Here is a 26,175-nt window from a genome sequence, read left to right on the forward strand (position 1 = left end):
CGTTGCATGGAGCTCTCGAAGAAGACGAAGGCGTAGAGCAGACTGTTCTGGTATGACGACCCTTTGCCCCCAAAGGATTACACCATCCTCAAGAGACAACTCTTCTTTCTTGGCTACAAATGGGGCAAACTCGTTTCTGAGATTTCTTCTTCTCAGGCCAACCCTGTTGTAGGTAGTTCCTCACTCTGGACAACACTTGGTCCTTGCCCGTTAGACGCCGTATTTCTTCCGCAGTCACTGGTTGAGTATCTACATCTTCAATTAGGTTGATTCGGCATTTGTCAGACCCTCCTACCATCTCATCTGAGCACCAGGCTTCTCCACTTCCTGTTATAGGTAAGCGTGAAAGGGCATCGGCATTTTGATGCTTTTTACCCTCCTTATGGATTATGTCGTACTCATATGCTGAGAGTATCATGTGCCATCTGGTGGTGCGGCTTGCAATATGTCCTTCAATTGGGCTTCAGTATCCATGTCAACTGCATTCAGTCTTGAGCTGCTTGGCGGCTTGGCTTGAAGGACATTGGCCAATGCTGATGGGAAGCATTCTATCCACTCCCGTCCCAAGAGGCTCACTCCATTCTGCATGACAAGGAGTGGCAAAGGCTTTGTCAGGTGTGACGACAAATGCTTCACCTTCACTATGGCCTCACCGACGATTGGAACTCTATCACCGGTGTATGTTGTCAAACGGGGATTGCAAGGCTGAATTTCATCAGGATTCCCGATTCGGGTAAATGTCCCCAATGACACAATGGACCACGGGTTTCCCGTGTCAAGCTCCATGTTGATTTCCTTACCGTTGACATTCATGGTCACATTATAGGGTTTACACTTCAGTAGCTGAACCGCTGGTACGTCCATGTGACTCAATATTGTGGCTGCGGCTTCATCCTCCCGGTGTTCCTCATCTTCTAGGTGATGAGCCTTCGGCCCTTTCCGCTGCTGGCGCCGATTAAACTCTTGCACCTTGTCACACTGGCTCTTTGTGTGACCCGTACGATGGCACTTGTGGCATTTTTCTGATTTAAATAAGCATGCATCTGAGGTATGTGTGGCACCACAACACCAACACTTCTGCTGGTTGAAGCTTTGGCTGGCCGCTTTAGCACTGTCATCAGACTGACGATTGCCTTTGGCACCGCTTGGTGGTTTACGGGCAAACTTCGGCTTTGGTTTCCATGAAAACTGCATTTTGTTGACCTTTGGATCTGCTGGCTGACTCTCTGGTTGGCTAATTTCCATAATCTTCTCCACATCCTTGCTGGCCATTTCCATGGCGGTAGCCATGTTCAGGGCCTTCTCAAATGTGAGGCTGGTATCACTAAGCAGCTTCCGCTGGATAGCTGGTTCTCGACAACCGACCACAAGCCTGTCACGTAACATATTATTCAACTCTGCAAAATCACAATTCTCACTTAGCTGGCGAAGACCAGCAATGAACTGTGGCACAGTCTCACCTGGCTTCTGGATTCTAGTATAAAATCGATACCTCAACACAATTCCGCTAGGTTTAGGTGCATAGTGGCTTTTCAGCAAATCTACACATTCTTTGTACGACTTATCGGTAGGCTTATTAGGCTGCAATAGAGCTCGCAAGGTGTGATAACCCTTGCTACCCAAACTCGTAAATAACACTGAGCGCTTCCTTTCCTCCTCTAAAACCTTACTGGACTCCAGCCAAGCCTCAAGTAATTTGATCCATTCTTCAATCTGGCTAGAATCAAAAGCAGGTACAACACCTATCACACCGCTTACTGTACTGGCCATATTGCCAAATGATACCCAGTCAAACACAACTTGACACAATATATGGCAACTAAATACAGTTTGGGCAGTAATCAAACAACACCGTTACAATATAGCCAAATGCTTTGTAGCAACTACCACTTACATACAATATGTGGCAACTAGCTTGGGCAGTAAACCGACAACACCATTACCATATAGTGAAACTGATTTCACAATTAACACTGGCATAAAACGTGTGGTAACTAGTTTGGGCAGTAACCAAACAACACCATTACAATAGCAAAACTGTTTGTAACTATCAACATTGGCATAAAATATGTGGCAACTAGTTTGGGCAGTAACCAAACTACACAGTAAAACTGATTTGTAACATGTTTGTCATAGCAATAACAAAACCACGTAACAGAACAGTAAACTGGTACACTGAATATTTCTAAAATGTAGGCCACAAATACAATTTGAAATCAAGCCAGCAACTTTTTACCGACTTGGCAATGAATCAATGCAACGGTAACTTTGTTTCCAGGTAGGCCTATGGTTTAGGAAAATTCAATACAACAATACTCACAACAATAAGCCCATAAAGTGATAGTTAATGTTCATAAAGTTCAGCGATCACGTACCATTGACATGTCCCACGATTCATTAAAAATGATTAAGCATGTTAAGTTCAAGTCCGCAATCCTATCAACTGTTCAATGAGTCCGCGGAGCATCGGCTGGGTGGGGTTGACGCTGACAACACTGAGCGGTGCGGTGCTAGACGGGGAAATGGTTCCTGAGGAATCCAACGGGCGTTGTCCACGCTTCTGCCAGCGACAAACTGGGCGGTGTGGCGCTGCACGGGGGGCAAGGCTTCGTGAGTGAAGTCCGATCAGATGAACAGGGCGTACCGGTGGGCGATCGGCGATGGTGCGCTGTCTTGGACTGGTAAAGCCAAGTCCTGTCAAAGCGTTGCATAAATCCTTGGCCAGTTCTGGGCGAAACTTCACGATCCCCGCTTTTATCAGCTGAGGCTCCAAAACAACTCCACTGTCTGGGGCTGCATTACTAAGGCGACAAGTTCCTTGGCTCTGGACCACCACTGCACTCCATTCACTCGGCAGCTGTTGCAGGGTGTGGCGCGATCTCTCCAACTCAAATGGCTCTTCCCGCTGTTGTGCTTATTGCTCTGGCACTGAACAGTGCACGCGTAAAGATCTCGCACATGTACATGCAATTGACGTGTAGCGCGCACAATCAATGGAACAGCTCTCCGCTAAAAGTTGTTACACTTCAAGCACTTACGGCAACTGACTGTCCGGACGCATGCTTGTGGTAGTGTAGTGGCGTGGTGGGACATGGCACGACGGATGCTCGTTCTAACGCGTGTACATTGCGTACACGAACAATGGCGTGAATAGTCTACTGTGGGCCTGCCCGACACTGCCGACAATTATCCACATGTTCTCGGAGACCTACCGAACTTGGCTGTATCCCATCCTCGTCGCCAGAAATTGTTATGTCCCGCTAATTAGGACAAAGTACACGCTAGTGGAATAATTAGGACGTCCACTCCATCAATTGATCTGCGATTGTGAGGTGTCTTCGTTTAATTTTCAAAACTGGTCTGACCCAACTTTTTAATGCTCTAATCCACGCATGCGTGTGTTACAATGTATGAATATTGATAGACACAGTGACTACGTACATGCATACATACACAAACCAATAGGTCAACAGTTTTACAGAAGGCAAACATTTTATATGCTGCTTTACGCTCGGGGCAGCAGACGATTCTGTTTTTGGTTTTTACCCAGACACTGTACCCATGCCCCTCTGAAATTCTCCATTTTGGCGACCCCGTCTACTTTCGTTTTTAAATGTTCCCTCCTCCCCAAAACCCCACTACGACACACTTAATAAAGTATTTTCAATGGCAAGTCAAACTTTCCAAAAGAATGATTTGTTTGTCTATAAATGAGTTAACATCGTTGAATTTTTACATGGAGTAACTGGGCTTGCACAGGCGATGGCCACATGTACATGTATGTAACGACCATTTCAATTGGTCAATTAGTCTCTATATGTATGTGTATGAATCCGATGCTTCAGATAATTATGCGGACGAGTGTTTTGCCGAAGTTTGGTTATTTTGTTGGTATTTTACCTTTACTCATGGTGGGCTGACTCGGTTATCTTATCTGAGCATTGACCCAGAAGAGTCAGGGGACCTTTAGAAACCAATGAGTTATTGGTCATTTCCCTCGTGTATAAAATGTACATGCAAGTGGTGTAGGTTTTTACTAGTTAAGGATGAAGAAAACTGTGATCTGATCTTACACTCTCAAATGTGGCCTATGAAACTATTTTGCCTGTTAGGCCTAAACATTTTTGTTCGTCTTTTTCTGCCAAATAAAATAGTTGTGTTCATGTTTTTTTTACAAACACCGAACCCTGCCAGGCTTCCTAAAACTCAAGCAAGCTTGTTGAATATGCCTATTTACAATGTAAATTGCAAGTGACCAAAATCAGTCAACCTCCACATTTATGTAATAAAATGATGGTAATAATCTGTTCGATTTTGTTGACTTGATTTCATTAATAGTGATCTTGACACCATATTGATTTTCTTGTTACAACACCCTCTTTGTTGAAGTAGAGAATAAACACCACTGTTTGCATGGCAGAGCGGCACTTAAAAGAATTCAGAAAATACATTGCATACGGAGTGATTGTTTTTACTATACATGTACATGTACATGTAGGTGGGCCGTGCTTCATCAAGGCAAAAAATCCGGGCTTATGAACTCCAGTTTTTTTGGGCATTTTTCTGTCATGTTGCGTTTCCATTGCTATGCACAAAGCACGCACATTACATTCCAAACCTGTATCATGTGAGCATGTACATGTACACATGTGGAGAGTAAGAGAGAAATACATGTACTTCGTGAAAGAAAGTTCAAAATTTGTTTGAACTAGTCCATATTGTTCACAAGATAACAAAGAAATTTATAAAGCGCAGTCTTGCAACATTGCACCAAGAACTGGACATGGTCGAAACAAAATGTTTGGTGCTTTCTGAAGAGGATTTTTTTGCACCTGCGTTTATATTACATAAATAACAAAAGGACCTTGCCCATGTATAAGACATATACTGTCGGTCATGCAGTAGGTTTTTTTTTCCGAAGCAGTTACCAAAAGACCAGTGAAATAATAAACAACATGGATTGTACACGTACAACTCTAAAATATGAAAATGAACAGACTCACCACACGATTTGTGGTGTGAACGGTGCACTATTCTATTCAGTCTCTCTAGACTGGTTTCCTTCATTACACGTGAGTTGAGCCAATGCAAGTAAAACGATAAAATTGACCATTGTCTCAAAATCCTTTGTATTTTTTTGCAGTATTTATTTCATTTGCCCACCAAAGTTTGCAACCAGATAAGTGGACTTGTTCGTTCTCTCGGAAATGTGTGTGAGCTGTGCAGCCCTGCCAAAAAGCCAGGAAAGTTTCCTGATGTTATTTTTATCGGTTCTATAGTACATTATGGACCATATAAACTACCCCCGATATTGAGCGAAATCCTGATCAGATCAGCTCACTTAACGCTGTGCAGGATTTTGAAATTATATTTAATAGGTTGTTTCAGTGTCACTCTCTCTTACTCGCATACCCTTTAGCCAAAAGTGGGGGAGGAGTATTATTTTCTTGTAGCTCTGAATTTTCCGAGAAAAAAAAAATGAAGCGAATTTTTTTCCCAGGAGTGATTGACAGCGCTATTGTCCCGGTAGACAGTGTACATGTACATGTATACTGTTAGGATTTTGCAAACACCTTTGGGTCACCTGGTTTAGAAAAAGTCACTACATTTTTGAAAGACATCGCCACCTGTCGGTGACAATTTCTTAGCCAATTAAATATGTGGCTTCTTTGTAAGCCAAGCCATTATTGGTGGACCCTGTAAACATTCCCAACCATGTCACATGTTTGTTGCCCAGATACACTGTTGCTATTGTGACCCAGCCTGCTAGGGTGCCTTGTCTAGCATGAAGTATTAGACTTAAAGAGTGCAGCTACTTTGTGGATGTGGTCCGATCCGGGATAAAAATAAAGCTTGCTCTTTCTCCACCTTCTCTTGACTCTGAAGGACTACTATGTGCACAAAATCAATGCATGTACATATATTTCCCAGTCTTTAACTTCATTAATAAGTTTTTCCATAGTACAAAGTTTTGGGAAAGTGTTCTGCTAAAAGTCCAACTGCTAGTCACATAAGCCTACCGATATTTTCCATCCGCCTACGTGTTGAGAAATTTGTTTATACAAAAATAAATGAAAACAAGTATTTCTAATGCCCCAAGCATCTATGCGTGCACATTTTTTCGATCATGAGCATTGTTGAAACATACATAATTTATGGACAAGGCTGGTTTCTATTTCAAAGATGGATTTCTGCCAGGGAGATGTATAGTAATTTTGGAAAGCACCAAAATATTTTTGTTTCAACCATGTGTGGTTCCTGCGCTTTATATTTTTGTTAGTTTGTGAACAATATGGACTAGTTTAACAAATCTCATTGAAACTCCAAGTAAAGTGAACACTAGAAGAATGTAGGGTATTTATAAAGTATATACTTATTTGATATTTTGCGAAGGAAAGTACCCCTCTCCTGCTCTCCACGTGTGTACATGTACATGGTCACATGATGCAGGTTATGAATGTAATGTGCGTGCTTTGTGCATAGCAATGGAAACGCATCATGACAGAAAAATGACCGAAAAATGGAGTTCATAAGCCTAGTATTTTCTGCTTCGATGAAGCACAGCCCACCTATATTAAAAACAACCAATCTGTCTACAATGTATTTTCAACTTCTTATGTAGAAGTGCCGATCTGCCATGCCAACAGTGGTGTTTATTCTCTACTACAGCACAAAAACGGTATTGTAAAACAAAAATCAACCTGGACTCAGAGTAATGAACACTATTAATTAACAAAATCGAGACCAGTATTTGGCACTGTGGTTTGTGACTGCTTAATAGACCATATTTGCAACGTCCCAATTTCAGTCGTGTTCCTGAATGCACAGTATAAATTTTAAACCCATAATAGGATGGTGCCAGGTGATTTGGGGGGTTGGAATGAAATCGTAGAATATAGTCTGGTTCTTTGAATTTAACGTTTTCAAATAAATACCTCATGTTGGGGAATATGACTGAAATTGGGGACGCTGCGAGTACGGTCTACATGTATTTCTTCCTCGTTGGCTTGTGAGCAGGACAGTTGCAATAAATCTCATCGAAAATTTGTTGAAAAACCCACGACACTGTCTTGCCACACTTGTCCAAGAAATTGATCCCTGGAGTTAAATCTCTGAGCTATTTCGAAATGTAGGCATGAGCTCTTTATAGTGTACGCCAGCTCTTAAGGTTGGAAAACCTGACCCATCTAGCCTTATACACAAACATACTGTATACTTCAGTGCAAACCCATGCACAGCCGTGGCATCTCCTACCAGGTTACACGTTCATATAATGTGCACAAATATTCGTGGAGAATGGGATGATTGTGTTTACTATGTACATGTTACTTTTCTTTGCAAAGCACACACGAACTCAGATTTGTACATGTACAGTATGTTATGTGTGCAGTCAATTGGTTTTGGTTTTTAAAAAAGATGGCTTCTTAACAGAACATCCTGTATTAGGTACATCATCAAATGCGACGCCAATGTTCATTAATGAAAACATTTATGCAAAGTGCAGTTTCCACTACATTGTTGGCTATACCTACAAAATAGTGACTTAATGAGAGTTGCGACAATGACTACCTGCTGATAAATAATACACAAAACAGCTGGTTGAGTGACTCTACTCCTGTTACTTCATGCAGTGGTCTAACATAGTTTTGTTTCTTTGTTGACATGGTGAGCACAATGAAGACTAGTACGGCTCGAGCGTTGAGTATTCTTTAAAAGTCTCAAAAATTGTAAGCTGTTTAGATATTTTCCCAAATGTTGTGACGGAGCCCCCTTTGGAAATTTGATAAAAGTTGATCTATGTGATTGGGGTTTATGCTGCGAAATATGCAAGAAGTGTAAAGTTGTCTATTACACATTGAAGATTTGTGTGCTTGGTCATGTAAAAGGAATACCAAGATGCTACCTGACATTCCTCTTTTATGTCAACTATAGTTTGACATACATGTACAGTAGTTTGATGTGTTTTAAGGTTTTAAAGACACTGTGTACTTTGCATAGTGCCTAATGCCAGTGCAAGTGCTAATGTCTTTGAAATCTAAAATTCTGTAAATGATACCGATATTTACATTGTCACTTCTACTGTCTTACTTTGTGGTCTTTTTTCCTATGATGTACACTGTATGAACAGTAGTTTTTCTTACTACGTTCCTATGTAAGAAACTTAATTTCTTTTCTATATCTACCTCTCTGACAAAAAAGAAAGCACAGAAATAGATTTAAAAATGAGACAATTCTTGGTGAACTATTGGAATGGCGGAACGCTGGAGACCCGCCCATGTATTTATTCTCTCTTCTCTTTTTTTTTTACTTGACAAACAGGTGTTATTCATTACAAAAACAATTCCCGATTTCATTTAATTTCGATGTGTCAGGCGAACAGTATTAAATACAGAAAATGCAAATGTATCTATTCTGCTGGAGAAATTTTTTTTTTAAGAGCAAAGTTTTATCACACTAAAGTTCTTTATGTCACGTGGAGTATAAAGGTAAAATTTTATTGTGTCGTGGTCAAATACCGAGATTCTTCGAGATTATCAGATTTGTCTGATGGTTTGGTTCTAAGTATGCATCTCAGGCCCTCCCATTCTTCCATCTGCCGTTCCTCGAGATTAATTCTGGATTTACGTGGGCGTTTTTGGCTGCAGAGGCATCACCAGAACGAAGACCGTGAAGTCCGTAACAAGAGATATCTTCTACAAGAGGCTTGAGGGCATTCAATACAATTTCTTGTGTTCTGGTATAACTGAGGGGGTGAGAGGTAGCAACGAGGCCTCTCTTTGGAGTAGTTAGCCTGCGAATGAGAGGTAGTTTTGAATCGCTGGAGTCCCCAAGAACTGTGAGATACCTTTCAGCAATGGATACTGGGCAGGTAGGCTTGTGGGTTCTGGGAATTGTGATGAAAGCGCCTTGTCTGAACTGATCCATTTTTGACCAGGGTAAATGAATTACTAGACTGTCGTTCGAGAAAGTGCAGTCGGATGCTGTAATGGAACTGACCTCGTCGAACCCGAGAAAACCAGCATAACTAATAAAACAAAATGAAAAGTATACGAAGATCCGCAAGAGAAGCGTTGGGGTTGCTGTGTTTGGTGAGCAAATTTTGAAGTATTTGTAGGGTAATCGGTTCCTTTTGACCAATGGGTTTGGCAAGGGTACGATTATAGCCCAGTGCAGCCGTTTTGAACAATGGACTCTCAGTTGGAGAAACTAGGCCTGCTGGGCTGCGTACCCATTTTACGGCTGCCCCCAATGAATCTACTGTGGTTTTTGCTCCTGAAGATGTAGTCAGATGGGCTGTGTAGAGGCTAAGATGGAAGGGATCAGCTGGAAAGGCCGGGATGCTGTGGTGAGAGTTCGCCCAGGACTCCCTTCAGTTCCAGGTCGCCGAGTATTTGGCGGACAGCAGTAATGTAGGCACGATGTTGGTGTTTAAGTTGAGGAGGGATGGATTGGACAAAGAATCCCAGTATCGGGACCAGCAATCTGTTGGAAAAATGATAAAAATAAAAAGTGGAAACATTTGTTCCAAACAATACCATAAAGGTATTAAACAGACTACAAAGTTCAAGTCCATCAACTCTGTTTTACCTCGATTCTCATTTCAGTGAAAGGGGGGCATTTTTGTCCGTTAATGGGTACACTCCAGCTACTGTTGCATCTTATGTCTCAGGGATTGCGTCTACACTCTGCTTGCAGGGTTCCCATGACAGAACTAAACATTTTATCGTGAAACGAATGTTAGAGGGTTGCCACCGCCGGTACGATCGGCGTGATCAATGCCGCCCTATTATGATTGTTTCACTGCGGCGTATCATTCCTGCTTTGCACTTCGTTTGTACCAATCAGTGTGAAGCCCTACTGTTTCGAGCGGCTTTCCTGTTAGCGTTTTTTGGGTTTCTGCGCGTCGGTGAACTCACCGCATCCACTCGATCTGGAATTTCACTTTTACGTTGTTCTGATGTTACCCTTTGTCATACCTGTTCTAGCAGTGTGGTTAATCTAAACATTCATTTCTCCAAGACCAACCAGTACGGTCAGAGTTGTTTAGTTTCAATAACTGCTGTTTCTGAGGGCGAATTTTCTTGTGCCCTGTTCAGGCCACTACACAGTTCCTAAGCATGTGTCCTAAGCAGTTCAGCAATTTCCTATCCCATTTTGATGGTTCTCCAGTTACACGTTCTCAATTTACCGCTGTTTTAAGGCGGGTCCTTGGCTACGTTGGCATACATGATACCCGATATACTTCTCATTCCTTTCCGGATTGGTGCGGCCACAGCAGCGGCAATGGTGGGAATTCCTGACGATGAGATCCAACAGATAGGTTGTTAGCAGTCAGGGGTTTACTGCCGCTATATTTGTATTAGCAGTGAGTTTCTTCCATGACACTGCTTTCAAATTTGTGGCTACTTTGTACATTGGGGTCATGTTACCCCAAACCAAAAACAACTGTGATTCCAACCATACGCTAACTTTTCCTTAAGTATTGATACCGGTAGCTATTTAATTTCTGTTTTACTTCTATGAGCAAATCCGCTGATCAACAACAAGCCCCTTGTCTGGATGGTTGGCGACTCATTCATCCATTGGACCTCCGGTGTGGCGTTATCCTCTCCTTGGGGGGAGGCACTTAACGGAGTGGCAACTGTTCATTGTATGGGTCGGTGGGGCCTGCAGCTGGACCAATTCAACAACTTCCTTCACAGCTGCTGGATGGCAGAGCAAGCATCGTCAACATGGATCATTTTACACGTTGGCTCCAATGATCTGGGCTACGTCCCCAAGAAATCAATGCTCGAGGGGATTAAACAAATTCTTGCCGTCACCCGAGCGTTATTACCTCACTCAATCATTTACTGGTCGGAGATTTTGCCATGGTTTTCCTATCCCTCGGCTAACAGACAAAATTTGGTTGAGCACACCAGGTGAACTCCTAACCGTTTGGTGGGCAATCTTTTCCACAGGGTGCTGGGCAGGTTGATTGCTCACCTCCAAATTGAGTGGTGGCGGCAGGATATATATCTATCAGATGGGGTGCACCTTGTGGATGCCGCTTCGGAATTCCTTATTTATAACTACCATACGGCGTTACTTCAGTCCTGTGGAGTAACTTGATTTCCTGTTACATTGCCAGTGCAAACACCATCACCCCCTACACACACGAGGTCACTTACCTATCATCATGCGGCCAATTTGGCGGCGGTCATAAATGACCGTGTGGCGGAATTTCATTCTTATCTCCGTCATGGGCCTTAGGATTATGCATCAATATAGCTATATAAAACCTATGCAATCAACAAATTCTTACATACATGTACATGGAATTAATATGAAGTCTGTCTGTTGTTTATGGTTTACTTTGCAGTTTATAACCAGATGGAATGGGTAGCCTGTATATGTGTATGTACGGGTGTGACGTGAACAGTGTCTATTCCGCGGATTATGCTTCGACCGGGAATATGCTAGTACTTACTGCTAGACCCTATGTTATGTTGCGACGGGACTTGCTTCATTAAATGATGTTATGACACACGGCTTACGCTTCGACCAGGGACTAGTTGCTACATTGATGTACAATGTATTCTGTTGTCTCTTGCGGCTTACGCTTCGACCTGAGACTGGTCATGTTTTAATTGTCTTATACTGTTGTCTCGCGACTTATGCTTCGACTGGGGACTTGATAAGTGAACCAATTACAGTCCGCGGATTACGCTTCGACTGGGGCTTGCTTAGTTTAGCTTATTTATAATTTTGTCTCGCAGTTTACGCTTCGACCGGGGATATGCTAAACTATCACTTACATAAAATGCTATTGGTTATCGATCTGGAATTAAAACTATATACTTGTGTATTATTAAAATTTAAATCCTTCTCTAGATTCTGAGTAATTTTGTTGCCATAAAGAAACATAGTACACAAATGACAAATGAAGAACTGTACGTTTACTATAGAGGTAGGGGAGACACCAAAGGATTTTCGATTTTTGAAGCCATTTCTAATGAAACTTTGTGTTGAGTAATTGTGTCTGATTTTCATGAGCACGATTCATAATACATCCTCAATGGAATGGAGAGATTAATGCAAACTTTTCATCTTCTGTTGTAATTGTTTAAATTTAATACACAAAAGTGCATGCGGCACAGACCAGTCCCAATTGTGACAGACCATTCAAAATATGATTGGACTGGTCCGGATAACAACAGCAAAAAACGTTTAAGGGAAACACTGCAAATGTATTGTAGGTTGGCAGTTATGATATAAAAGTCTGTCCATGTGTAAATGGAATGAGCCAGTTCGATATTCCAACAGCGCATACTCATTAAAGGGCTATTGGGAACAGATACATACACAATGGTCTGTCCTATCAGTGCATCCATATGCTGACTCATGCATGTGCTTTGTTTTTTAAAGACCCTGGTTTTTTAAAGGCCAAACTGGATTACTGTAATGTTTCTTTTTTAACAGTGTTACCCATGATGTCGGCTCAGTGGGATGTCTGCGCAGAGTGAAGAGTGCAATATCAGTGGCTAGAGCTGTCATGAATTACACCAAACATACCCTGCTGGTTGGTGAATTAGGTAAGTTATGAAGAATGATTTACAAAAAAGTACATACATGTACTTCGTTCATGGAAAAACATTGAAGAGATGTATGCACATTGAACAGGAACAAGTACTGGCTACATCTTATAGACCCACCGCCAATACAGTTAAGATGGATAGCTTCTGGATGGGAGATCTCAGTGAATTCTGAGTAATGGTAATGTACAGCCAAGTAGAAAATGGAGTGTGTCACTAAGAAATTTGCTCATATACCCCTCATATATATTTTGTTTGACACATCCACCAGCCTGGGATTTGTACATGTAGATTAGTAACAGTAACACATTTATTTCCTCTTCACTTCAGGCTAATTACATACACTTGATTAAATGCTTTCATCGATTTTATGGGCGGAGCTATGGCATCATACTTAGGGCACAGCTGATTGGTTCATACCATTAGCATCATCAGTGCTTCTCATGCGTGGGTGCTTTACTCTCTACATCGCATAGCACTGACTTACTGTACGTGTAGTGTTGCTGCATAACGAAGGGTTCAGATTTGCAGCTGCGGTGTGCTGACAGAATCACAGACACTCACCCGATGCTGGATATTTTCACTAATAAAGGCTTTCGCTTTCTGTTGAAAAGAAACGCATCTTTTAATTTTGTTCAACAGGTGAAACAAAATCGTGTAGTTGTCATGATAGTCCACTTGCAACAAGGCTTTTGGGTGTGTAACAGAAGGCCCACTCGCCAAACATTTTTATGTTGGTGTGTATAAACACCTGGCATCTGTGTTCCAACTTTATTAAACTGCCCTCCTAGCTTATCAAACCATAGTCATCAACCGCCCTTCTCCACGCTCAACTGTCAACATACCAATTGCTGGGATGTAAACAAGAAACCAGAAACCAATCGAAAGCTGTACATATTCTCAGTTACCATCGGTTGTAAAAGTTGAAAGCCTGCTACCTCTACCGTCAGATATTTAAAACAGTGTCAGTCAATGGCCGGAAATGAAATTCTGCAGTCACAATGACATCAATTGTTACACTTCCTTACTGTATAGATGGCGATTTTGATTGCAAGAACACAAACCAAAATTACCATAGGGCCCGAATATATTCATTAGGCTTGGGAGGTTCCACGGTTGACGGAACCGGTTCCGGTACCGCACAAATAACCGGTTCCGAGTCAAAACCGGTTCCGGGTAATTTGAAGAAAAACATAAGAATTTAAGGTCAAAGGTATTTCTAATGTCTGCCATTATCTTTTACTTGTACGATCATAGAATATGCATGAGAAATGTTGGTAATTAAATGTGTACATTACATCGTATGTCTCTTGAAATAATTCGCTTCTTACTGGCACGGCAGGGTTTTTTTTGCGCAACCCTCGGTCAGCTCAATGGCCGGACGGACTCAAACAAACAGAGCGATCACGATGTGTTCCTGTATTTTGTGCTACGTGTCAAAGGCTGCACCCGTGCACCGCACCGCGGTCAGGCCGTAGCTAGCTGGCCGGGCACACTAAGCTGGCAGCCGCTCACGCTTGACATTGTCAGCCAAAGCAGCACGCAGCATGCATCATGCGGCCTGGAGAAGCGACAGTTATGCATATGCAACGTTCCATAGACTTAACACATGTGCTACTACTTCGTTTTTGCGGTGGCCGGCAGCCCCATGTGAAAGATGCAAAGACCAAACAGAGTGTCATTTTTCTCCATTCGTGCGAGGCTTCTAATAAAGTCTAGTCAACCAGGCACATACGTCTAGTGGCGCGCGCGCATTCGCCACTATCCTGGGGCCTGCTACAGTAGCTGCGTGCTCATCATCTCCGTTCATTTTTGCAAAAAACCACGCCCCCGCCTTCCATATAAGGCAAGACGATAAAGCAGCAAATCCCCGGATGGAACCATGTGGTATCGCGGTGATGTTTTTATTGGCTGATTATTTTAGTATCGCGGGTTGACACAACACTATCCATCATCCATGCAGGGGCCACCGAAAACGAACAAGCAACTTGGCGATCAGCACCAGGCAGCCTCTGACCGGCCTCCTCATGCCAATTTATGATTTGCGATGAAACTAAAGTGATTCAACCGAGAAAAAAAACAGAAAAAAATTCTTGTTGACTGCTCAGTTTCCTTTTTATTATACAAACAAACAGTCGCCTATGAAGTGCCTGTCAATGCTGTGTGAGTGTCATGTCACTTATTTCCTTCTTTTATTTGGTAGTGTACAATTAAAGTAATAGCTGTTATGATGCCCCAGTCGGCATATATTGATAACTGCCGCGCCTGGTCTTGATGCCGAACAAGTATATGGACGCAAAAACTAAGAAGGTCGAAGTCCATTGCTCAATGGACGTTATGCAAGTGTGCTGGGCAGGAGGGCGAATTTGCCAAGTAGGTAACTCAGTGGAGCTGATCAAAAGCACACAATCTTGGGGAGTGCTATTGACAAATCCACCGCGGACTGGCCGTACCAAAGCCCCACAATCAATGTACTTGCCATTCCAAATTTTCTCTTGAATCTGCTTGGGTACCCCCAGCCCCAGTTCGTCACAAATATCAAAGACTGCCTCACAATATTTTCCTTGCGTCAGATTTTATGATTTTATGTTGGACTATCAATATTTCCCACAAGACTCAAAGCTATCGTCCTCTTCGCTTCCAATGACAAAACCCATCTCCCGAAGTTCTGCTCCTGGTTCCCTCACCCATGGGCATGGGATGACAGGCACCCTACTGTTCAACTGGTCAGGCCTTCTGGTGTAGGCCTTTCCTTCAATATCCCACGCATCCTATGGTGGATCCTCCTCATTGCTCTGTGCCTCGCCAACTGTGGTTTCCAAGACTTGACAAGACTCCTGGTACAATGGCTGCTGGTTCTTCCAGTCAGGGAGGACATCCTTCGTCAACCCAAGTCAGGGATCCTCCACTCAGCACCAGAGAGTCTTCACTTGACATATTGGACATTGTCCAATGATCCTTCAGGGTGTCGGGCCTTTCTGCAGACGCTGCGTCCAAAGCAGCCTGGGGTCGACGACTGTCCACTCGCGCCGACTGTGCGACAATTTTTCTAGATAGTGCGACGACCACGATGTTTCTCCAACCGAAGCTCCTGTGAGTTCCGTTGCAGACTTCCTCAGGTATCTGTTTTACTCAGGCCTCCAGATTGCACCGCAACTACTGGTCTGCTTAGGTTGCTATTCATTTGGGCTTCAGCAACAGATCGACTGTCTCTGACAGTGCTGCCATCCACCATCTCCTTCAAGGAATGTTTGTCAAGTGTCCCCATGTCAAACACCTTGTCTATGAGTATGCGGTGAGGCCGGGAAAAATAAAACCACGTGTGATCTTGGTTTGGATAAAGAAATTCTGAGATCGGGAGGATGATTATTTTTGGTGGATTGACTGTAAAAATAAGGAGTTTAAACCACCATGGTTCTATACATAAGTGCTGTTTAAGTAATGTTTTGGTGGATTGGATGCCAAATATCATTATGGAGTGGGGCGGGGAAAATAAATACCATGCACGATCTAGGTTTATAAATAAAAAGAAATGCTGAGACAGGCATTGTCAATCGCAGCAGTAGCCCCTAAAAAGGCAACCGGGCCCATTACTTCCCAGGAATATACATTATATATGGTCAGTCAGAGACTTAATTGGAAATAGAGTGTCGTCGTTAATGTCGTCGAACCTCTGTCCATAACAATTTACAATTTGGAAATAGTTTTGTAGTAGATGTAGCTCGGGCTCACAGGGTACTGACAACATTGCACTGGAATTGGAAGTGGGCTGAAGGCTGAATAATTTTCCTATCTGGAGATAGGAAAACGACTGTACTCAGACCGTGAAATTCGATCCCACACTTCCACAGGACTCACTCTGTGGCCGAAATTCACAGAGAACATCGGCGCACCTTGTTTGAGAGAAATTTCCTATTCATGCTGCTTGTTAACATAACAATAGGAACACACAAGAGGAATATTCAATGAGCTGGAGACTGGTCTGGGTGCCGTGTAGAGGAACTTGGAAAAATACATTATGGGGTGCCACAGCAGCTTGTGGCATGCCGATAAAAATCTTTTTGACATCACGCCTAACCAGGCTGGCTTTTGGTTCTTCATTTTTTGTATAGTTTTTCCTTTTCCCGGTGTGCGTGCTGTGTTTTTTTCACAGTTGTGTTAATGAATGGACATTCCTTATTCAGGTCAATTGGAGTCAGGCCACCATCCAATTATTTCTCTGCGGAGGGCGAGTGTTTGATTGGGTCACGTTGCGTTCATCTGTCCCCATGCTCTCTGCTATCCCATGCACATGTACATTGCATGTATAAATAACTGTACAGTACTTGTGTAACTGTTGACTGCCTGTGTACTCTAACAGTAGTTATCCCCGCATGAACTCGACCAGAAAACTGAACTTAGGGACAGGTGTACACTCGCATTCTGACTTTGTCAATTGGCCTGAGCAGCCGTTTATTGAACTTGACACAGTTCAGGTTGTTATTGCTCAAAGCTGGTGATGCAGAACTGCAAAAATTTACTTTGCGCAAAATCAAAGTATAGCTATTCAGCAAAAATTACAGAAATTTTTCCCTCCCAAAGCTGGTGACGTGGAACAGCAACTAAAATCAGCAAAATGTATAAAGTTATCAGCAACATGTATGAAAAAGTAATTATCAGCATTTGTTTCCACCCAAAGCAGATGGAGAGGTAAATTGTTTTGACACGTACCTGCGTGGTACAAAGCCTTTGATAAGCAAATTCAAACAGCAATTACAAATGACAGAACGCAAAATTACCCAATTTTTATGAACAAATTAACTAGGATCTCATCCAGTATACAATATCTTTAGGGCCAGCATCCTTAGTTATCAATATCAAATGCTGTGATTGGACAGCAATTCCCAAGAAGTGTGGCCCGACTTAGGCCTACTGTACACTGGCTTGCTGGAATATCGGTCAACCAACGGGCTTGTTGCTGACTGAAGTCAGCAACATGACCATTGCCAAATAGACCTCAGGTGGTGGTATTAAGAGGAGATGCAACGGGAAAACAATGTGACGCCAGGGCTTGGTAAAAATTATCCAGAATGAACGAGCAACTTACATGTATCATCAGTCAAATGAAATTCGTCTGCATGATATAACGCCACGGACGACCACTGGATCTGGGGGTGCCAAATAACACACCCCTGACACACCTGCCATAGCCACAGACGTGGCTGCTGCTATGCAAAAAGAATGCGAGGTAAATCTGGCCTCGTAAAGCCCTATAAACTCAAGGGCATGACGGAGTACCATGACAAACTGATAACGTGTGACAGGACGCCCATCGAAATGTGACAAAAACGGGCCATGGGGGATGTGGAACAGGCAAGATAAGACAATGTTGCCCTGACATTGCACATCATGTTGTGGCAGCTCTGCGCTGCTGGTATGGAGATTACATAACTATGGTCATATTGGTTTGTTTTCTGTACAGACATGAAATCGCATGCACTGGCTGGATGGACCGTGGCTCACGAAAGGAAAAGCAAAAATCACAGCCCTTAAAAATGCAATTTGGAAGGTTATTAGCACAAATCTTTAGCAGAAGCATTGCTCCACAACTGACAACCATCGAGGGGACGTTAATTTGCAAAATCTGGGTTGATGCAAATATAACATGGAAACACACCCGATGGCCATCGACCCATCCTTTGTATGTCATGCTCAGGAATACTAGCTATAGCTGCAGATGATCCTGCACCATACAAAGGAGTGAGAAGTATAGCGGGAGTCATGTAATCCGATAAATTGAAAGGATCTTCGCAATATTGCAGAGAATTGAAAACGAGTCAAAGGAGTACATGTACCATCAAAATGGGATTGGAAGTGAGTGTGATGGGGAGGGCTGGAGCACAAATATTGCTTAGCAGCACCTACAGGGCACAATAAAGTGTCTCTACCAGGAAGAGTGGGAATGCAAACTATGCAACCATGTGAAAGTTGATCAGTTTGAGAAAAACGTACATTAAGTTAAAAAACATCAAGCGCTACTTAAAAAACATCCCCAAATAAGTGATATTGCAGCCTGACATCTGAACGTTTCAACGGGGAACTCACGTTGCGTGCTGGTGCCATTAGCTCACCAATGCGCAGGAACCCAAAAATGCTAAAATAAAGGCGGTACAGAAAAGTAACGCCTCATACTGACTGTCGTGGATAATGCGGCGAAGAATATCGATTGTAATGGGACGTTGAGTATCCTGCCGGCTGTTACCCCGCCGACAACCACCCAACAAACGTTTGACACTAAAGTGTTGGGTGATATCTGGCAAACTATATAAGTGCAATGTGGGAGCAATGCCCGATTCATACAGAGATATGGTGACAGGGGGATAATTATTGATGCAATAAATTGTACAAGCTGGTGAAGTGATGGGTGAGAATCATTAGTAAGAAGACCATGGCATAAATAAACCATCAGAAAAATTGCCAAGCACGTTGATACAGTGAGTGTGTATGGGGGGCAACCGAATCTACTAAAAGACCTCAAATTTCTACCTGAAGTTGTTCCAAAGGTCTGCAGGCAAGGGAGTAATATGGGGGTGTGCCCCGGGTGCTAGCTGCCGGAATCTGGATATCTGAAAGCGGGAAAGAGCATCAGCAATCCCGTTATCGATACCGGGAATATGGCTCGCCTTGAAGTGAATATTCAATTCTAAACAGCGGATAACAAGTGTACAGACCAATTGCATGATCTTATGACACTGCGAAGTCTGATGATTAATTATGGTCACTAGTGCTTCATTATCTGACCAGAAGATCACACACTTATTGCTCAAAACTGTTCCCCACAAAGGCAGCGCTAACAACAATGGGAAAGAGTTCAAGGAAAGCAATCGAGAGTTCCATTGAATGGACTGACATGGGCCATCTGTCATGCGTCAAATTTACTTTAAAGAAAGTGCCAAAACCTATCAGCAAACAATCAGCAAACAAGTTAAAGTCATCTGGGTGAACCGGTAATAAGTGGAAAGCCGATTTGATATCCCCTTTAGCCATAAGGGCACTGGTGCCTAAACTTAACACTAACTCTACCGCTTCATCAAAACTTGTGTAACTAACAACTATAAGTGACAGGTCAATGTGATCATTCACTGAATTACCGAACGGAGAAGAGAGATTATGTATCAAACAAAATTCACCTGGCATTTGTTTAAGCACAAGACTGACCAGAGAAAAGAGTTAGTTTAGGTACCCGCGATTCGGCCCATTTGTATTTCACGGGTAATTTTTTGTTGTAACACAGCCTGAATTTCCTGGACGGATTTGAAATTGTACGCTGTTGAACTTACATGCATAACAGAATAGCCCAAACGAAAGCCAAAAGTGAAACCGGCTGCCAGGATTTTCGCATCTTGACGTGCAGAGTATACATGTATGTTGAGAATGAGGACCATGCTAGACACTTTTACTGGGGTTGGCAGTCGATGAGGTGGCTCGAGCGCTACAGACACGCTGGGAACTACCAGGGCAATTGTTGGCCAAGTAGCCAACAGACATGCATGTGGAACACTTGTGGGCAAATCGACACGCGACTCGGTAACAGTGGCCGTGGTTGAAGTTGAAGTAGATTCCGGTAGCGGCTGCTCACTGGTCGTGTTGAGGGGATAAACGCCCTGTCCCAGAGGCTTGCTGTTGCATAGGCTTAAGGGGTAAGGGACGAAAAAAAGTTTGCGTGGGGCTTCCCACTAGCGTGAGCCACAATTCCACATCAATGCTGGCTCAAGTACAAGAAGGCATATGCACTTGTTTAAGACAAAACTGGATATCATACTCACGCCAGCCATTGCCTGCTCGACGGAAGGCTGCTGATCTTACAGTATCGGCATATATTGATAACTGCCGCGCCTGGTCTTGATGCCGAACAAGTATATGGACGCAAAAACTAAGAAGGCCGAAGTCCATTGCTCAATGGACGTTATGCAAGTGTGCTGGGCAGGAGGGCGAATTTGCCAAGTAGGTAACTCAGTGGAGCTGATCAAAAGCACACAATCTTGGGGAGTGCTATTGACAAATCCACCGCGGACTGGCCGTACCAAAGCCCCACAATCAATGTACTTGCCATTCCAAATTTTCTCTTGAATCTGCTTGGGTACCCCCAGCCCCAGTTCGTCACAAATATCAAAGATTGGTGGTCATGAACATGAGACAAGGATGGTGCAGCACTAACAGACATAGAGGAAATCAAAGGCATGGCAGGCAGACTGGTGCTCACAGTAACACTATAATTAGTAGTAGCGGGACGAACTCTGAGGAAAATGGGGCCGGGCTCTGACAGGGACATGAACAGCATTATCAACCGACTCACCAAACTCCGGCACTGTTTCAGGACCAGGCAGGTCTCTGAGTACTAAGCCGCCCATAGCACCAGGCTGAACATAAGTTGACGGCCCCGACGTTGATCCCTCTTCTTGCCTTGGCACCAGATGGGAGGGTTCATCGACGATATGTCCCTTGCATTTGGTAGCCTGAGCCAAGTGAGGCCTACCCTGTGGCCTCCTTCCACCTGAAGCCTGCCCGGTTGCTGCCACACGGAATTTGGATCTGGGCTTGCTGACTTATGCGAGATGTTCAAAATTGCAAAACTTAACAACTATGAAAAAATCCTAAAAGCTACTAAGAACTACTGAACTTGAAAATTCAAAGTGAAGGAATGATTGACTATAATTGTCTGACAATACTGCTCCTACGAAAGTGACTAACCCTGGCTTGTGGTTTAGCATATACAGTAAGGGCTACATGGCCTGGCATCAATTAGCTGAAGACCACACAAGGTCGTGGGAGTGGTCTGTTTTCTGCGGACCCAGAAACCTGAATCTGTCTTGAGGGTAATAAATTCTTTGAAGCCAGATGGGCCTCAAAGGAACTATATATGAAGTTAAAGGGTATAATGAATCATTTGTAAAGCTGCATAGTGTGTCGGGATAGAAAATAAAATTCTATTTTGCTTAATCTGATTGTATAAATTATTGGGGGTGTAAAGTGTCTGTAACATTCAAGCACATGTAATACATACAAGAATAACCAGAGCACAACTTGATTCTTGAATAGGGAAGAAGACTCTGGCCACCTGGCAAAATGTGTCCAGAGTCTTCTTCCCTATTCAAGTATCAAGTTGTGCTCAGGTTATACTTGACGTAGTCGGCAGGATTCGAACCCTGCACGGGGAAACCCCAACAGATTTCCAGTCGACCCACTTAGGCCACCTGGTCCCTCCACCTCTCTTTGACATCTCCCTTTTCTGTCACATATTGAGCATGATCAGTAGATCATGAGTCACCTGGTCCCTCTACTGTCTTGCAGATATAACTTCATGTACTGAATGAAACCTAGTTGCGATGCTGTATAGAGCGCCCTCTGCCATTGCATTATTCTACTACCCTCTTGGCAGTTGTGTGCAGTAGCAATTTATGCAGCTGTGGATGCACCCATGCTAGCGACTTGAATAGACTTTTTTCTCTTCCCTGCATTCAACCAAAATGTGCAGCTTGGTACTGCACCATCCTCTTTTGTTGGGCGTGGGGTGACTACTGGAAATATTCAAAACTGAGTCACTCTGCTGCAGAGCCTCCTAGAGCAAGCATCATTTGCCAACTCAAGTCTCTAGTACTCTAACTCTCATACATGTACATGTACATTACATACACTTTATGATGGTACTAACTGGTACGGCCATTGCCATGTTGATTGGCAAATCATGATCGGCTGCTGGGTAAGTTAGAACTTTCTTAATATTAATTAACAGATTGTGTGATACATGTAATGTATTACAAACCGTTCTATACTTAAAACCTTATTCACATATGGCATGAACATTGGGTGCATTTGGAGATTGCTTAATCATTAATGAGTTGGGCAATAGTCTTCCTTGTTACATGTACATGTACACACTGTCTTGACTATTTTGCAATGTGTTTTAATTCATTGAGAAAAAAAAAGCTAAAGATACATGGAGAAGTTGAGACGCATCAACATATCAGACACATATCAGGCTTGAGGCTTGGGTTGTCTGTTGCTCTGTCCATATGAACACTTCCATTCTTGGAAGTTGTGTAAAATATGCAGGTAAAAAATTAAGTTATCATATGCACATTTTCTTAGGAAGTTCCTAGGAACACTAAAGATGTGGCAGTTGCATGTGTATTATTTGAGCAAATTACAGCCACAGGTATATGTCTCTAGATAGATTGATCTAGAAGAATAAAGAAGTGATATGTACATAACACTGTACACTGTACATGCATATTATACAAAATTTTCTTTTTTTAGCTTACAGCATCTTGACATTTGCAGTTTATGGTACACATACTGGCAGCTGGTAGCCGTTGGCATTCGCCAGCCTCAGCTTTGTAGTTGGTAGGTTCTTATGAAACTAGATAATACTGGGAGTATGTGTCCCACATCCTTCATGTTCATTAGTTGGGTTGTTTCTGGTGAAACCATTATTGAAACTGCAAATTAAATGTTGTAATATGTGCGTGTACTTAAGTGTCCTCAATATTTATAAAGGAACTGGTTTCATCCTGTAAACATGTTATATAGGTGGAAGGAAGAATTTTACATGTATTTATGAAACTTCTTGTATTATCTTTTGCAGATCTCTTGCAGATCACCTAGTATTGACTGTCATTTCTTTTATTTAATAGAAGTACTTTCCCTGTAAAAATTGTTCAATCTTATAATGCATACATGTATAACATTCCATGCTTGTTGGGACAGAAATAAATTAACATACATATATCTGTGCCAGGATTCTTGTGCTGCCACATTCCTGTTCCTTTTTGTTATTAGTTTCCCCCTCGGTTACACATGTAACTTGAATATTGATGCTAGCTCTGGCTTTAACAGAATACTTTTGCTTTGACATACCCAAGTCTTATTTTGGTCCAAGTCTAAAGATAAATTATTTATACAGATGTATGCAGATGAGATATTTTGATCATTTTGAAATGAGGATTTTTGTTTAATTTTGAAATATGCTCTGTCAGAGATGTAAATGTTTGTAATCAGAGATACAACTTGTGACTGCAAGAAAGTTAAAAAAGGCCATGAAGTTGAATTGGCAATATTCAATTGCATTGCATGAGGCAAAGGAAAAGGTTATCATGCGTACTTGCATAATAACCTTGGCCAGTATGTATGTTACAAAAGCATCCGTAACCAATACAGTATAGATAGCTTCATTTTCAAGGGGGATGCTGGGTGTACTTAGTTCACTACATGTAGGTGCCTAAAATCTACAGTACTAATACATTTCTGACATTCTTTGTAAGTCACATGTAGTATTCATCTACATTTACCAGGACGTAGGATTGGCTTGAAATGGGTATATGTAAATTATCTGAGCAACGTTGATTTTTGTTATACATATATATGCTTGCAAGTGGAATGTATTCAACAAGTGCTACACATAAATATCAGAATTTTGGAATTAGTTACATCATGTTTTTTTAGTTTTGCTTACTGGTACATATATAGACCTTTTTCACCCACGTCACTAAATGTAAACAATACCACCACGTGCGGACCGCCTTGGCCACGGTGATCACATATATTCCTTTGGGCAGCTTCAACCATGTGCAAGCACATGTACGAACGCTGCACGCTTGACTATTTATCTTGAATAGGTAGATTACCATCACAACACTTTACACCATTACCATCACAATGCATTGGTCTAGCATGATCGTGACATTACTGGAAAAAGGTTGATATAATCATAACTATTTGAAGGATACGTGAAAGCACATGTACATTTTGTGCAAACATATTATTTTCAGTTTGTAAATAAATGCAGGAATGTTGGAAAAAGATGTTCAAAAAAGAAACGACTTGTGCACGTTAATAATTTCAAATCAATGTCCAGGGTTGTGTACAATACACATGAAATAAAGCGGTCACGTGCAAAAGTGAACTTTGAGATTTTTGATCAAGAAATGATGTATCTTACATTCAACAAATTGAACCTTTCTCAAGGCTAAATCTTGTTCAATAATTATCCAAACCAAGTTATGCAGCTCATAAAACTGTGATACCTTTTATTATTATTGTTGCACCAACACAACATTGACACATAAGATAAATGTAAACGAATGCAAAGTATATTGGAGTAATTGATGCTTTATTACTTTCTATGGGGTTGAAATATTTATATAAATGTAATGACTTCAAAATGTAGTAATGTGACAAGTAAACCTTCACAACACCAAATTTCGTAGTATGTGCCTCTAAAATATGAATTGCATAAGGGTATACATGTATTTGATTTATCGTCCATTAACACAGGTTGTCATCAACTATATGTTTAAAAAAAGTCACATATTTAAATATCAGCCCCTTGCTTTCTGAAGCTAAGAAACCACCTCCCGTAGAACCCGTTTACTGTAAAAAACATAAATTGTTAAACTGGCCAGGAAAGTCAATATTAGATCAGCGCTAGTTAGTGAGATACTGGTTAACATGTATTGTCGTCAACTTCACGTTTCTAGATAGTGAGCACCCCTAGATGGGCATATTGAAATTTCTGGTCAAGGATACCCAACCTATCTATGACAACTGTAAGTTGTCCCCATGGGCGTTGCACGAAACTCTAAAATTAAGTGTAATAATGGCCCATATCCCGTGGCCTTTCTGCACCAGACACCCCCACCTACCGTAAATGCCTGTTTCACAGACAAACTCTTTTTTCAACAGAGTATGGTTGCTTGTATACACACCTCTCTCTGTTACCCCTAATCCTGACAATTCTGCCAAATTGGCAAGGATAGACACCTTCTTTTCATGTCATTCAGGCCTTCCAAGCCCTGATGCCTCATACCCTGCGCAGAGCGCCCTCCGTCAGCTATAGACGGCCATTTTCGTTATTTCTTAATTAAAATATTTTTTTACGGCCAAATGCGAAGACCTTATCTTACATCCTACCTCTGCGGATGCTGAATAACCCATTTTATTCGCCTTTGCGTAGGGACTTCCCCTTGGCTGGTGTAAGTTTCACCAGAGCCAGCCTCTTGCCAAGTCCCATAGGAATGCATACTAATCTCTCTGCCACGTGGCCCTTATGGGATTATTTATACAAAGGCTGCCTTGGCCAGCCAGAGCCTGTGGTATATCAATTGTCTGGTCTCTGTGATGTGTCTCTGAGCTGTCTAGACAGCTGCCTGAGTTGTTTCATGTTGTGGGGGGGTGTCACATTTTTGTTGACTTGGTGGGCCCCCCACGGGATAAAAGGTACTGTGACCGTATTGTGACCTTTTGTCTAGTTTTTTTTATTGGTAGGCATTGGCAGACACCCAGGGACACCCTCAAAGCAATTTAAATGCCATTACAAAGGTCTTTGGGGTTGGGGGGCATGATTACAGATGGCCATCTATAATCGACAGAGTTGGGTCCATGATCAGTTAAATATGAGATCGGTGCACCGGAAGGTTTTAATTAAATTAAATTAATCTGTTTCATGGCGCGACGAATAGTGTGGAGCTCCAATTGAAACACCAAAAAATGTAGTAACTGACTCTTTCTTGCTTCCACGTAACTCAGAACTGCAGTCAGCTATTACATGTAGCTACTGTCTACT

General features: G+C 42.3%; 1 protein-coding gene across 9 annotated transcripts in view; it reads left to right on the forward strand.

The window, feature by feature from the left end:
* aga (aspartylglucosaminidase) overlaps nt 1–26,175 on the forward strand; it is a 172,708-nt gene that overhangs the window by 25,336 nt on the left and 121,197 nt on the right. For all 9 annotated transcript variants that reach the window (XM_087131737.1, XM_087131732.1, XM_087131729.1 and 6 more), the window contains exon 4: nt 12,463–12,575. In XM_087131737.1, coding sequence (XP_086987863.1) covers nt 12,463–12,575 — 113 coding nt within the window. The remainder of the gene's footprint in view (nt 1–12,462; nt 12,576–26,175) is intronic.

The sequence above is a fragment of the Acanthaster planci genome, unplaced genomic scaffold, assembly GCF_054643075.1.
Source record: "Acanthaster planci isolate LZ-2023a unplaced genomic scaffold, COTS_SCS Contig10, whole genome shotgun sequence".
Taxonomy (NCBI): Eukaryota; Metazoa; Echinodermata; class Asteroidea; order Valvatida; family Acanthasteridae; genus Acanthaster; species Acanthaster planci.